Here is a 15109-nt window from a genome sequence, read left to right on the forward strand (position 1 = left end):
CTGAGTGACACATGATCGTACAAAACTTCCTCACGTACGAGTTACAAAAGTACAAACTGAAACATGTCTCACTTCACGTCTTTCATGACATAACTTTAAAACTCGTCCACTGTCAGTTTGCACTGCTTTTATTTTCCCTTATTGTGTTTTCCAGTGTATCACAACACACAGTCATCGGGTGTTCGTGTCAGAACAAGTGTTTAGGACACAGAGCAGCTCAGAAACTTATTGGAGTATTTACTGTAAATGATTACACACTATGGAATGTGCAAAAAATAAGGAAGCACAACATTCACAGTCAAGCTTCAACATCGAGTTCAGAGTGACGAGGAAAAGTATTCAGTGTGAACCGTCGACCGTGAAAAGTGGAACCGATCAATGAAGGATGTTTGAATTAAGATCAGGTGACGTGACATCGTCTCAGCTGCTGTGACGTGTCACCAGCGACGGGAACGTGATGCTGCAGTAATCAGACGTCGGATCACGTTGGTCAACTTCACCGTGAGAATTTAGAATTTCATTTATTAAAACTGTAGTCTGAGCAGAAATTATTATATATATATAACACCAAACCAACACCAACAGGTTTCTCAGTTGTCCACACAACGACTCATTATTTACAGTGTTTGTTTAAAGGGACCATATTGTGTAAAATACATTTTCTGTTCTTTTACTATCTGTGATGGCTTGAAGCGTCAGTAGGGGGCCTCGAAGTATGACACAGTCGCTCCGGACTTTTTCACTCAGTCCATTCGAAGAAACATGTTATTGAAACGTGGCGTTTCGTACTTCCTCCCCCGGTGTGAGGTCATATGGGATCGCACTCCTCTCTCTTAAGCATTTAGTCATGTTTTAGTGTTGCATTACTTCATAATTTAAAGACTTGGTGTTGGTCTTCACTGGTGAGACCTCAGCTCCAACACTGTGTGTTTGATGTGTGTGTGCGGTGTGTTGGCTTTGTAATATGATGAGGTGTGTTTGTATCAGGACTCCGTGAGCTCCACTCCGAGTGTGTGTGTGTGTGTGTGTGTGTGTGTGTGTGTGTCTACACAGGAGCTGCGGACAGACAGCAGCAGCTGGAACTCACACAGAACAAACGGGGTCAAGAGATGCCAAAACTGTACTGACTGGAAAGCCAGGTCGAAGGTCGCAGAGGCAGCAACGCATCCGACAGCTCAGAGGGTGTCGCTTGCAGTGACGTCTATTTCTGAACGGGCTGAGCCCCGGCAGCTCGGACAATGATAACAACTGACAATCCCGTCAAGGCGCTGGTCTGCAAATATTCACTGAGTGAACGTTCAGTGACGGAGAAACTGCAGAAACTGTCTCAAAAACAAGTCACACCATCGTTTCCTGTGAGTTTTCTCGGGAATCCAACCTCAGATCATCTTTCACATCATGTATAGATAATCAGCGTGTGCAATGCATGCTGGGACTAGTCTGTGGTTTGCTTTCTGTCTGTTAATCTGCTGCACAGCTCAGGTTGTTACTCTGTTGAAGTTTCTGGCTTCATGGTCCTCAGACACTGAGACTGTGGGAAGTTTAGGACTAAAGTGACACTCGTGCAGAAAATGTGGTGAAACATGGTCCATGGCCGCTGGCACCGAACCAGCAAGTCCTGCAATTTGAACAGTTTGTTATTTTTGGTTTGGCTCCGGAACGACGTGTCTGCATTTTCTGATCTGACGATCTGATCCGCAGGACGTCATCAGCGTTTCTTCCAAAGCCGTTGTTTGTTAAAGTTTGTTTAAAGATCGAGGAATTTCATTGTCATTATAAAATATTAAATCAGCTTTGGTCAACGTTGGGGAACGATCATGGTTACAAAAAAAAAGTCCTTGGTTACGCCTGTGAACTCCTATAGATCGCAGGCACGCATGTGTGTGTGCACAACGCCAGCGTGTCTGCTGCGGCGCTGCTGCTGGCAGCTCCGTCTTTCTGCGCCGAGTTTGTCTTGGATAACGGCCATCAATAATAATAACCATCCATTGTTCACGAGCGGCCTGAAGAGTGGGGAGCTGTGACCAGAGAGCAGAAGTGTGGTTCTGAGGAGAGAGGAGGAGGAGGAGGAGGAGAGGTTCCTAACAAGGGGCTGAGACCCCCTAAGGATCACAAGATGTTTTCCGTGATTGTTACCATGAAAATAACACAGTTGTCATCAGTCTTCTTTGTCCCAACATGACCTCTGAATGGATTCTGACAGATCAAGGCTACATCCAAACGACTATGTTCTGCCCGTGTAATCAGATTACTGGAATTACATCTCGTCTCCTCCTCATGTAAAAAGTTGTTTAGTTGTAAAGTAGAGAATTGAACTGATCCACCGCTGTCAGCAAAGACAACAGCTTCAGTAACACATTGATTCTCCATGTTTGTTCATACTTCTTAGTGAAGGAGGTCATGTGACAGGAGCCTGACGAATCAGAGTCGTGTCAGACGAATCTGTGGCAGAGTGGATCTGTTTGTAAACAACGGAGTCGCGTGGACGAAGCCCAAGTTTCAATCCGCTGTGACGTCACCCGTTGGTTTGTGAGCTGCACCAAAAAAAAACCAGAGAGCAGATGTTCCACATGTGCACAGAAGCAACATGAGCGTGACGAGAGGAACTGAAGCTGGAGCACGAGGAGGGCGAGTGCGAGCGCAGGGAACCGAGTGAACGCTTCGTAAACGTCCGGATCGTTTATGTCCACCACCGTTCGTACGACACAACAGAACCGAACATGCAGCTACACCATTAGTTGTTCTCAGTTAAAAACCCTCCACCAACCACCTGTAAACATTATAAACGACGAAAAAACATTAAAATAAAACTTTAAAAATGTGCTAATTCCACGTTAAAAAGAAAAAACATAATTTAGGTCAATAAAATTGCAATAAGACCTATAATGTTAAAAATGTGTTAAGATGAACTTTTGTCCTGTCAAGTCATAAAGTAAAAAGGTCTCAGGTTCAACCCCCCCGACCGTCAGCATGTAGCGATTACAATACTTTAGTGTTCATACATCTACTACAACAGGGAGAAAGTACCAGTGTGCAAAAGTAGAGGAGCGTGGAGACGACGCAGGGTCGACGAGCCGGGGTCCTGGCATCAGACCCGGATGCGGAACATGCCCTGGCTCAGCTGAAGGCGGAACAGTCGACAGTTGGCGATGCGCAGCGCGGCGCAGGCCGTCTTGGAGAGGTCGCTGGGTAACATGGGCTTGGTGCGATGCCACGTGCCGGAGCTGCGGCGGAACTCGCGGATGTAGTCGAAGCTTGTGCCTGTAAACGCAGGAAAAAAAACACACAAAAAGGTTAGACGTTCAAACGTTGCTGTAACAGAGCTCCACTGATTCCTGCTGCTGGTTAACTGACCCGTGTCCAGGTCTCCCACCACATAGACGCTGGCGCCAATGGGCACAGCCCCGTAGACGAAGGACGAGCTGGTCTGGATACACAGTGTTTGGTCGTCGATTAACATCCACCTGCATCAGTCACAACAGAACAGATCAGATGTATCCACAGACTTTAAATCAAGACGGACGACACGTCTCCACTTTCCAACATTATCTAGAATCTGGCTCTAGATGTGGAAGATGGTTCGTGTCCGTGATATTTGAGCTTCAGTTCTGGATAGTAGGAGGAGGTAGAGCTGTGTCGTCCATCTTGATTTACAATCAAAAAATCCAACATTTCTACATCGTAGAAACGCAGAGAAATGACGCTAACGATTCCTCGCCAACCTTCTCATCTCGTCGTGGTAGAACTCAGATTTGCAGGTCGTCATCTGCCTTTGCTCGGGGTTGTCAGGCTCTTGGCTTCTCACGCCGCCGAACACGTAGAGCTCCTGGCCGACGCCACACGCCACCGAACCAAACCTGACGGGGAAATATCAAGGAATTTAACAGGCTTGTGAGAAACATGGACAAAGTTTAATGATACGTTATGTTGTTACGATTGTTAAACGTTTCTTCACAACTTAAGTTCACAGGTTTGTCTATGACTGCGTTTACATGCGCACTAGTTCTCTGGTCATGAGGCTTATCCCAGTTTTGAGGATATGGTTATGGAACTGGTTATTCATATCATTGTGTAGATGATGAATACAAGTGTCCTGGTTACTTCGAACTGTGTTCAGATGTTAAACGTTACCATGGTTACAGCCACACAGCCTAGAGAAGAGGCCGTCTTTATTCCTGTTCGGTGGCTTTTGAAAATGAGGCATTGTTGCGTAACGGATGTGTCTTATCAACCTTAATTCCAACATTGGGAGGCGAGATCGTGGTGGGATCAGTTCATCGTGTTAGAGTTCACAGAGCAAGTTACCACAACTCAAAGTATCGAGTTTCTCAAAAACGGGATAAGGGCTAATCCAGGATAGTGAAATCGGGAAGAGACGTTCCCCTGCTCCAACACAAAAGCAGGATACTTCAAAGCCCCGACACTGCAGACACATTCTGTGACTCACAATTATTCACACTGTGAGTCAACAGCTTCCGTTTGAGCAACTTCATGAACCTCAGCAACACTTTGATGTGTCTGTGTCACTGTGGTGTCATTGGCGGGAAGTCATAACAAAAGGAAACTGACGGGACGCGGACAGAGAGGCGGCGGCTCGGTCAATCGACCGATGAAATCACCGGCTGCTCTTTGTTTCCTGCTGCTCAGACCAATCACTGGCTGTGTTTACCTTCTCTCTTTCAGAGGACAGAGGCCGGTCCACTGCTGAGTTTTGGTGTCAAAACATTCCACAGAGTCAAACAGCTTCCCGTAGGAGCCCCCACCCATGGCGTAGATTTTCTTATTCATGGCGGCGTAGCAGCCGACCTGCGGGAGGAGACAGACACGGCTGAAAACGTCACATTGTGCGGACTGAGGTTCACACTTTGGATTTCAATGATACGAGTGTGTGTTCACCTTGCGGATCATGGTCATGCTGGTCTGCAGCTTCCACGTATTGATGTGAGGGTCAAACGCTTCGACAGTGATCAGCTCCATTTCTTTGGTCTCTCCTCCGAGGACGTAGATCAGCCCGTCCAGCTCCACCACGCCAAAGTTCTGACGAGCCTGCGCATCAGTGACATGACGATCAAACTATAGCCACGTCCCACACGCACAACTACACGTTTAGATGCTCGGCTTCTGAGTCTTTAAATGAATAACCTTCCTTAAGTTTTCATATTTATGTGAATGTTCACCAGTTTTTCTTTGGCCTGTGGGATCATTGTATGAAATAGAGGAATAAGACGACTCCAGGACTCTGTGGTTGTTGCCTTGTCAAACTTTAGATTTTACGTCCTCCAACTCTGATCATGATGGAACCATCTTGCTCCGTCTGCTCTGCTCTCATGAGCCTCTCGCACGACTCAAGAAATGTGATACTTCACTCAACGTCAAGGATTTGGAAACAATTACATTTTTGGCCTCTTCTAGTTCCAACGGGAGCGAGTCCGTCATTCCACCCTCCTTTAATGGATGGTAATATTTTCTTCTTGGCATTTTTATGACATAAAAAGATATAAAGAAAAATATTCCATCCATCCAACAATCGTTTCCAATCCAAACGTATCCGCTCGTTAAACCGTGTCTCGTTATGAGAAGATTCACATCTTGAAATAGACGAGGTCTGTTTACTGCTTTGACAGCTCGGCTCAGTGTGGCCTGATTCTTCTACATCATCATTTTAACTAAGGTCATGATGTCAATTAAACGTGGTGGAAGGATGTGGTCCGGGTCAGGAGAGAACTCATTACATTCTGGTGCAGATCCAGATCAGGGGACGGATCCAGGATTGTATTTTAACTTTCTCCAGCTTTGTGAGATTGATTTTCAACATTTTGTTTCTCAGAGAATAGTTTGTGGATCTTGATGAAAGATAAAATCAGACCTGTTTAGAGGACTGTACGTAGAACATCAGTATGTATGACTTTCTTTGCATATACAGCAGGTTAGTGAGATCTGATCTCATGTGGTCACTGGAGACTTATTTTAATAACTGACTTAACCGCCACCGCATCAATACTGACACCTAGTGGTCTTTAAATGAAAGGGAGCATAAACCGTAACATGGCTGCAGCAAAGTGTTTCTTATGACGAGCAGGTAATTAACAGCAGCACATTTTAATTTCTTAAGAGAAATAAACAATTCAGAGTAAAATGTAAGAAAACAAGAGATAGAAATTGGACAGAAAGAAATGTATTGCAGTTTTATAAACATATCAAATCTTTATATATAATATAAGTATATAATAGGAAAGAGGTGAAGATACCTGAAGCATCGGGGGTATGGGGCTCCAGGTGTTGGAGTCAGGGTCATATTTCTCTCCACTGTCCAGGATCGTGTTGTTCTCATCTGCTCCGCCCATCACGAACAGAAAACCCTCTAACGGACAGGAAACAACATCAGTACCGACCGCTGAAGAGGAAGTATCTTAGCTCCACCTGATTCAGGACACGAGGTAGGTGAGTTTCCTGACCTGCAGCCACCACCCCGTGGCCGATGCGGGCGACGCTCATCGCCTGCAGCTCGATCCAGGCCTGCCTGTTGCTGTCGTACAGCGGACACATGCAGCGCGTCGCAGCCGTCGTCTTCCTGCTTCTGTTCAGGACAAAATCCATCAGTGCAAACAGGATGTGAGTCGAGTGTGATGAGGAAGAATTCAGCACCAGTTTGTGACATCTCGCTGTAAAGCACTTTTCTCTCACAGTGATTCACACAACAGAAAATCAATGTTGTGAATATTCTGCATTAAAACTGTTCATACTTCATGTCTTCATTTTTACTAATGGAAACTCACTTGCGATCTTCTCCTCCGGCGAGAACGATGCACTCAGAGTAACCTCGGGGTTTGAAGGCGGCGAGCAGAGCCTCGCCCTGCAGCCCAGCGTCCGCCAGTGCGGGCTGACAGTGCTCTCTGATCACCTCCCTCATCAGAGGCTCCCCCATGGCCTGAAGGGATACCATGCAGCACAGGAGGTACGCTACTAAAGGGTTGTGCCTCAAAACCAGCATAAAGGACGTGAAACACTTTGTCACACGGTTCATAACATCATGAAGCACATTCCACCTCTTCACTCAGACCCAACAGAATTAATCACACGTGGCTGCAGGGGGCGCTGTTGCTAGGTAAAGGTGACATAGTGTTGCTTTAAATGTGCATCTCACTTACCTGCTCTCTCAGGTAGCTCAGGTCCAGAGCCTGCAGCCAGACTGAAGACATCACTTCCTTCATGTGAACCTACAAAGACAAATGGAATAAGAATCACTTTGGGTTTTATGGATCAAACAAACCTGAACTTAAACACACATCATTCTAACCTGAGCGCTGACTCAATCCATTATTAGATTCTTGAAATGTTTGCGTCGTCTTCTTCATCAGCGTGAACGTCGAATTCACATTAATTAATGTAAAGGTTTCATTTTTATCATCTCTATCAGTCAAATGTGCAGTGTCACACATGTTGTAAAGCTAGAAGTCTCATTTCCTATAAACTACATGTATTTCAAAGTTTACAAAAAACATATAAAAGGTGACAAAACTAACAAATAAACCTTTTAGTTTGACCCGTTGTATCCTTTATTAACTCAACATCAATGTCACTCAGCGTTTAGCTGAATAAAAGCTTCATAAACTAACTTAGCTGTGATTTGACTGACAGCTCTGATTAAACTGTCCAGCAAAGTCTAATGTTTGTTTGTTATTAAAGTAGATTTTGATGTATAAAACAAATTCCCATTTAAAGTTTATTTCATCCATTCAGTTATTTTTCTTATCAGCTTTTGGCAGCCAAACTCACCCGTCTACATGTTTCACTATCTCTCCCTAAATCTCACGGCGTCGCTGCAGCTGAGCTGAACTCACCCTGCGATCCTCGGGGTCGTGTGCGAGCCACCGCACCACGGCCTCCAGCACGTGCTTCTCGTTGCCCACGTTCAGCTTTTCCATGGCGAGCACCTCGCAGAGCCGGTCCCGGGGCAGCTCCCTGAACTCCTCGGTGAGCCCCACGTCACGGAAATGCGTCTGCAGGAACTCGGTGGCGGCGTAGTGGACGTGGTAGAGGCAGTAGTGCAGAGAGAAGAGTCGGATGCCGATGCAGTTCTCTGCGGTGATGCAGCTCTCTAAGAACTGACAGCACAGCGACTTGAGGTCGGTCATGAGGAGCAGGTCGGACGCCTGCACCATGTCCTGGATGGTCTCTTCACTCAGACGGATCTGTAGGACACACAGACACACAGGCAGTGAGACAGAGGGGGGTCGGGCCACACAGACCAAATAGAGCTCTATAACATCATGTTAGGATGAGAAGAAAACAATTACTTGTCCTTAACAACTAAAACATAACAAGCACAAAAAGCACGGCTCCACACTCACTTCCCCACAGAAGATGTAGTCGAGGATCTGTTTCATTGTTGCCATGGAGACTCCCTGCAGCTCGATTCTGTACGTAGACCCATCTTCCTTTGGGGGGTTGTAGTTCAGCTTGGTCCTAACGGGAAACAATCAGCACAATATGACAGAACATGTCATTTATAAACAATGGAAACCTGAAACCTCTTATCGTTCCCAGCAGAAAGTGGACACGCCCATTCTGCTGCTTTAACATTATGGACAAAGACAAGTGCTTTGACCAGATCTGGGGACTTGACCTGGTGCCAGCACAGCTTCTGACCTGATGTAGGGACTAGCAGCAGCCAGGATGTTCTTCTGGACAGGAAGCTCCTCTCCATCAACCACCAGCAGAGCATCGTGGAAGCTCTTCTCCAGCCAGAAGGCGCGAAGGACTCTGAGCAGCTTCTGGGAATGCTGCGGGTCCGAAACCCTCGATCCAGGCTCAATCGAGTTGGGCATGTCCGCCCGAATGGTTCTGATCACTCCTGTTTACAGAAAACAGAGAGTAGAAATAGATCCAATTGGAAGCGTGGTTGAAACCTATGTTGTAGTTGCAAAGTACGTTTTATGACCTGTATCTACACACATATACAACCTGTCCAAATACTTTATGACCTGAACTGTTTTATTGTCTGAACTGTGTTGACCTGAAAACTGCCACACCCTTTTTATCACTTATTTACTCTCCAAAGAACAGAATGTGTGTCTGCTTATCTCCAAAGGAAACACATGTAAATCAGTTCCCTGTGTTTAGATTCCTCTCTCAACCTCCACCTACAGAACCAGTCTGAACTGGTTCTGAGAGACAGCCTGAGTCCTCCTATATAAGATCCTTGCATTTGACTGTCCTGCGTCTTCACTCTGAGATCCCTGTGTTGATCCTTTCTGCAGAAAGCCCCTATTGAAATACACAAAGACAAATTTGGTGTTTCCAGCCTCTTGTATTTCCAGATTTCCATCACAAACAGCCATTCACACTTTGACTCAGGGGACGACGACAACAACAACACACAAACTGGTGGAGGTTTCACCTATCGACTCTCTACACTGGTACAGACCCAGTGAGGTTTGAAACCTGAACCCTCCCACTGATCAGTCATCCGGCTCACGGGAGGGGAGTCACCTTTGAACGTACATAGTTTCGTATTGTTTAATTAAACTTTGTTCACTGCTGAGCTGAGCAGCTTCTTCTCCTTGTCCAACTCCTTTCATCGTTCTGTCCCTGTGTTCACTTGCATTATGACAAACAGACCTTGACACGACCACACCCTCAGTGTGCGTCACACCTGAGTTACAACACGTCACTGGGACGCCACCTAGATCCCTGACTCACCTGGAGGAGCAGCACAATCACTCCTCCTCGAGGTTTGGTGCGTGGAGGCTAAGCTAGTTAGCACAACACACTGGATACAGAGCACTTGCCTGTAGCGTCGTTAGCCGAGTTAGCAGCTAGGTGCTTGGTTGGTCAGCGTCAGGTAAAGTTTAGCTAACGTCGGTTGTTTGGCTAAATCCCAGAAACACACACGAACACAGACGGATGTTTGTCTACACGAGTTTAAAGTTGTTGCATCGTTGTTTCTCATCCGGACAAGTTTGAGTCTCTCACCTGACGACGGAGAAGTTTCTACTGTCGTTGTTATTCACACGTGAAGTTTGAAGATCAGCAGAGAAACTGAGGACGTGAGTGTTGCGTGCTGCCTGCACTGCTTCTTCTCTGGTGTTTATTAGCGAACCAGCTTAGAGGCGCACTACCGCCCCCACCTGGACTGGAGGTGGAACAAGGGATCAGGCAGAAAAACAAACTAATATAACAAAGTATTAGATACTACATAAATGTGTTTGATATAGAGTTTATTCACAGATGCAGATTTATAAATAGAAGACAAATGTTTAATTTTTTATGAATGAGTTAAGAAAATATGTAAAGATGAAAAATGCCTTGCTTATTTATGACAGCATGGAACTTTATTTCCTGACTTTCTTTCTTTCTTTCTGTTGATTAATTTTGTGCTTTTGTTGTCTGTCAATGTTCCATAACTTCATGCTCAGTCTGTTTTTTAAAATTTTATTCTCGTGTTGACAACTTGAATATGAAGGACATACGCTGACATAAGTATGAATAAATAAGATAATAATAATACTTTATTGATCCACACGTCGGGGAATTTCAGTTGTTACAGCAGCAGACACGTCAGAATGAGGTAGACAAAAGAATAATACTATTATAAAAATGCAGAGTATGTACATTATATACACTTTTCACTGTAGTGGTTTGTGTAGAAATGTTATAAAGTAAAGTGCAGTGGAGCAGGATGATACACAAGCAAGTTGTAAAACTGTTTGTACATAAACATAAAGACATGTTGTGATGTGCAGATGAAACAAATGTTATTAATAAATGAATAAAGACAGAAATAGCCTTTTCACCTTCCACTTTATTTATTTCCTGATGTATTTATTTATGCTTATGACATTTTTTGTCCATATTTGAAATTTGTCTTGGTTAGTCTTTGATTGTAAATAAAGTTTATTAAAAAATTAGAATTCCGCTAAACGGCTGTTTCCGGTTTGAGCAATACTCTCTCGAACCACTTGTGCTGTTGTTGTATATTTTAGAGATATTAGTTTGTATTATAGTGAAATTATCTCTATAAAATCATCATGTAATGAAATATTAGTAAATATTATTTTTATAATGTGAAAAAGAGTTCATAAACTAACACATGTGCTTTTACTTTGAAGGAGTTACTTCGTTCTGCCGTTAAACTCTGAAACTAACGTAACTATTGAGACAGTTTACGCAGGATTACGCAAAGATCAGAGCGCAACTACGTCTGTGAATCAGGCCAATACTATGCTACGCTATTGTTATGCTAACATGCTATGCTAGCTAAATTAGGACCAGCGTACGCTGTGACGTCAGTTACGTATCAGATCTCGTTCTTTTTTGCGCATCTTCCAACGATAGAACCAAAATATATCGCGTTAAAATAATAAACTAATATGATTTAATAATAATATAAAAATAATAACGTCATTGGCTCCAGTGGAGATGTTGTGATGTAGGAACCTTTGAGCGTCGTTGACGTTTCCCTGACGGAGCCTAACAGGAGACGCACAGTGTGCAGATCCAAACATGCCTCGCGCTCCTCGGAACCAGCTGACCCCCTGGATCGAGAGCCTGATCCTGGGCTACGGCAGCGGGGAGGCGGGCGGCGGCGGCCGGCTGAAGGCTCATGTGATCGGGGTGGGTCAGATGTCTCAGTCCCAGGCTCTGAGCTCCGAGGGCCTCACCGGGCTCCTCTTCCTGTCCGACGGGGTGCTGCAGCTCCCCGCCGTCCTCACCGCCTCCGCCTGGGAGCATCTCCAGGAGCAGGAGGACCGCGAGTGCATCACCAGCCTGGTCAACGCCACCGTGTGCATCCGGGACTACCGGCTCCAGCTGTACGTGTCCCTGCAGCAGGTCAGGTGCCGGTTCTTCCTGTCGGTGGGGGAGCTGGCCACCACTGCGGCGGGTCCGGTCCGAGACAACACCCCGTGCTGCACCTCCCTGCCCTCCGTCAGGCAGAAGATCATCCAGGCGTGGAGGGCGCTGCAGGGCACGGAGCTGCAGGAGTCCCAGAGGAGCCAGGGGGGGTTCGACCTGTCGGAGCTGCTGGGGGAGTGGCAGCACGACTGTGTGCAGACGGTGCTGGACGATGTTCGGGAGAGGCTGGTGGGAGCGAGCAGCCCGCAGCCCTCCACCTCCACCCACACCCCGCTGCCCACCCACCCGGCCCCCTGCAGCGCCACCGGCTGGGACGTGGACAGGGTGAAATACAAAGGAGCGAAGCGTTTCATTGTCCCTGTCGAGTGTCTTCTCCTCCCAGAGGAGGAAGCTCTGCGGCTGCAGGCACCACCTGAGGTCAGCAGGAGGCAGAGTGAGCTGTCTGCTGCCTCTGAGGACATGAGGTCAGATTCACCACACCCCCCAGAGACCACACAGCCTCCCAGTGACGAGGCAGAGTCGCTGGTTTCCACGCCAGCTGTCGTAGAGACCAACACCAATGAGGTCTCCCCTTCTCCTGTGGATCAAGAGGACGAAACCGTACACGTGATTGACAGTCACATCACACTTTTATCCAACCCGTGGGACATTTACTCTCCGCCGTCCTCTGTTGCGTCCCTAGATGCAACGCCAACAACCGCTCCGCACACGCCCACCGCCGCTGAATCCAAGCCTGACCACGCTGCCATGTTGACCAGCACGCAACTTCCTGCCCTCAGCCTGGAGACAACCGAGCACAGCAAGGGAGAGCACAGCGACATCCCACCGTACCAGCAGCCGCCATGTTCGACCAGCCTGCCTGAGACCGCCGGGGCGCCATCATCCTCATCTCCTGTGAGTCCAGCAGAACCTTTGTCCAGACCGGCAGACAAGTCCCCCCCCACAGACGAGCGCTGCAACAACACAGCTCAACGAAATCCCCTTGCCGAGGACAGAGACGGTGAGATTTGGGTGAAGGACGGAGAGGAGGCTGAGGACGGAAAGTACGGGAAGAGACAGAGATGTGAGGAGGAGCAGAGGGAGGAAGCTCAGGTGAGCGGGGACCCTCCATCTTGGCTCTTTGACACACAGGCAGGCCTCTGGGCTGAAGGGGGCGGCGGTCACACAAAGGGTCAAAGTGCAGGAAGCGCCTGGAGAAAAGCTCCCACGGTTCACAGCAGCGGCCGGACGTTCTCTTACTCGTATCAGGTGTCCGGACAGAACCTGCAGGACTTCAGTGGACTCCCAGTCAGCGAGTCTCTGCTGCACTGGGCTGTGAAGTATCTGGTTCCGAAGACGAGAGAGCCCGCTCCACGTGTCCGTGACCTCTGACCGCACCAAGGTCACGTCACCGTAGGTTCAGAGACAGTTCATGTTCGTTGCAGCTGAGTTTGTTTTATATGTTTTGTTTTAAGCACTGAGAAAAATATGTTTTTACTTTTTTACTCTAAATAAATATTGTCTAATAACACAAAGTTCATTTGTGTTATAACTAAACTAATGAGTAAATCAATTTCTACTTTTTCTGGAGGGATAAAACCTTTCCTGTTAATTATGGGATGTTTTCTGCTGCGTAACCGTAGATTAATGGAAAGTGACGAGTTTCAGCAGGAACTCGTCACAGTGAATGAAGACACAACTCTTTGTTTCCGATGGATTCATAGTTTTAAAATGTGTTATTTTATGACACGTATAGAAAAAGGATGAAGTTTTACATGATGTTTATTCAAACACTTGAATGCAACACTGTGGAGTCACAGAGGGAAATGTTCTGCGTGTCCACTAGGCGTCGCTGAGAGACCACACACACTCACGTGGACGACCTGGAATTAGAAAAGTTAACAGTGAATCTCAACATCTCACTAACATGGAGCCGCTGCTGCTCTTATTCTGAAGGTCTGACTTCTTTGATGATTTTTTCTTAGTGAGGAAGATTCAGACCCGAGAGAAGATGATTCTCACTTGAGGAACTTTAATGCAGCACTGGTTTGATGCATCTGAGAAGAAACAGGCAAAGAAATGACATTAACAGGAAGTGAAGACACGTAAATCGCTTTAGTTTGAAATGTGGAGACATCAAAGGCAGAAAAACAAAGAAGAAGATAATGTTAATAAAGTTTCACCTCCGCTCAAACATTCATTTTACCTGCTGTTGAGGTTTGGAACAAAGATGGACGACATGACAGTTCACAAAATGTGAAGCCAATTCATCTTGATCGCCCCCTGGTGGCCGGCTGCAGTGTAGATCATAAACCCTTCCTCCTCCATGTTAGCAGATGGGACCTTTAAGTTCGTTATTATCCAACTGATGTTTGTTCAAGTTTCTCATAAGTTTGGTTTCCATTTGTTATTTGATGATGTAAAAACAGGCTGAGACTGACTCCTGATTGGTCGAGAGAGTGTATCAGTATGACCTCGGCTGAGGATGGCAGCGTTAGTATCTGAGATATTTTGGCTTCATTGTGGGAGGAAGTGCAGATGCGTCGTCCATCTTTATTTACATTCTGTGCTTTTGAAGCAACAAACTTCATTTGAGGTGGAAACTGGAAACTTTTCCTAAAGATGCACTGAAAAAAACAACTTCTAATTGAAGGAGGAACCTTATGTCAAACTTTTAAATGGTAAATATTGACATCTTCAAAACTTGTGGTATTTTAATAAATATAAAATGATCACGTCAAATAATATCAGATGTTGATTTACATGTTTGAACATCATGGAGTTTGTAACTTGATGCAGGTTATTAGGCTTCTTAAAAACTCTCGAGTGTCCACATACAGACTCGTTTATCACATTAACATAAATGATGAAAAGCATCTTCTGCCATATGGAAGGGGAGAAAAGAAAAACGCTGCTCGCCGTGACCCGTCCACGTCTCTTGCATGTTAGTTTAGTTTTATTTGTTAGTGAATCACCGTCTGCTGAGAGAGAAACAGGGAAAAGAGCGACTTCTGAGTTTATCCACTGAAAGCTCCAAACCCCTAATGTAAGCAGGAGCCAGCTGTGTGCACTTGTAAAGTTGTTATAATCCTCCATTGACCTATAAACAGGAAAATACATAATATAAAGCATCATGCTCACACACACAAATAACACAGGATTTGTGTTTGTCCTTGTAAGGCAGCAGAGTCCTGCAGCGTCTCACAGGAACATGAAACACACGAGGCTGCTTCTGAGATCATTTCAGTTTTACATGTGATGGATCCGTGTTTTT

At 46.0% G+C, this 15109-nt stretch overlaps 2 protein-coding genes across 2 annotated transcripts; one reads left to right on the forward strand and one right to left on the reverse strand.

Annotated features, from left to right (window-relative positions):
- Positions 1–2158: 2158 nt before the first annotated feature.
- gan (gigaxonin) lies at positions 2159–10086 on the reverse strand. Its single transcript, XM_034589279.1, has 13 exons — positions 9976–10086; positions 8650–8854; positions 8352–8466; positions 7842–8192; positions 7149–7217; positions 6777–6928; positions 6456–6577; positions 6249–6361; positions 4897–5046; positions 4670–4806; positions 3723–3857; positions 3355–3464; positions 2159–3261 (listed from the first exon to the last, which is right to left on the reverse strand). Exons 2-13 carry the CDS (start codon positions 8826–8828, stop codon positions 3089–3091), a joined length of 1806 nt encoding a protein of 601 aa, XP_034445170.1. The 5' UTR covers positions 8829–8854; positions 9976–10086; the 3' UTR covers positions 2159–3088.
- A 1237-nt stretch (positions 10087–11323) lies between these two features.
- On the forward strand, positions 11324–13425 carry acd (ACD shelterin complex subunit and telomerase recruitment factor). The gene has a single exon (XM_034589281.1). It carries the CDS (start codon positions 11506–11508, stop codon positions 13225–13227), a length of 1722 nt encoding a protein of 573 aa, XP_034445172.1. The 5' UTR covers positions 11324–11505; the 3' UTR covers positions 13228–13425.
- The last annotated feature ends 1684 nt before the right edge of the window (positions 13426–15109 follow it).

The sequence above is a fragment of the Hippoglossus hippoglossus genome, chromosome 6 (assembly GCF_009819705.1).
Source record: "Hippoglossus hippoglossus isolate fHipHip1 chromosome 6, fHipHip1.pri, whole genome shotgun sequence".
Lineage (NCBI taxonomy): Eukaryota > Metazoa > Chordata > Actinopteri > Pleuronectiformes > Pleuronectidae > Hippoglossus > Hippoglossus hippoglossus.

What these genes read in the sequence shown, in the direction of transcription:
- gan (XM_034589279.1), bottom strand. Translation starts at nt 8,828, where the DNA reads ATGCCCAACTCGATTGAGCCTGGATCGAGGGTTTCGGACCCGCAGCAT. An exon ending in CCACGGGGTGGTGGCTGCAG is followed by an intron (nt 6,362 to 6,455) that starts GTCAGGAAACTC and finishes CCTGTCCGTTAG; the next exon opens with AGGGTTTTCTGTTCGTGATG. An exon ending in TACCACGACGAGATGAGAAG is followed by an intron (nt 3,465 to 3,722) that starts GTTGGCGAGGAA and finishes TGACTGATGCAG; the next exon opens with GTGGATGTTAATCGACGACC.
- acd (XM_034589281.1), top strand. Translation starts at nt 11,506, where the DNA reads ATGCCTCGCGCTCCTCGGAACCAGCTGACCCCCTGGATCGAGAGCCTG.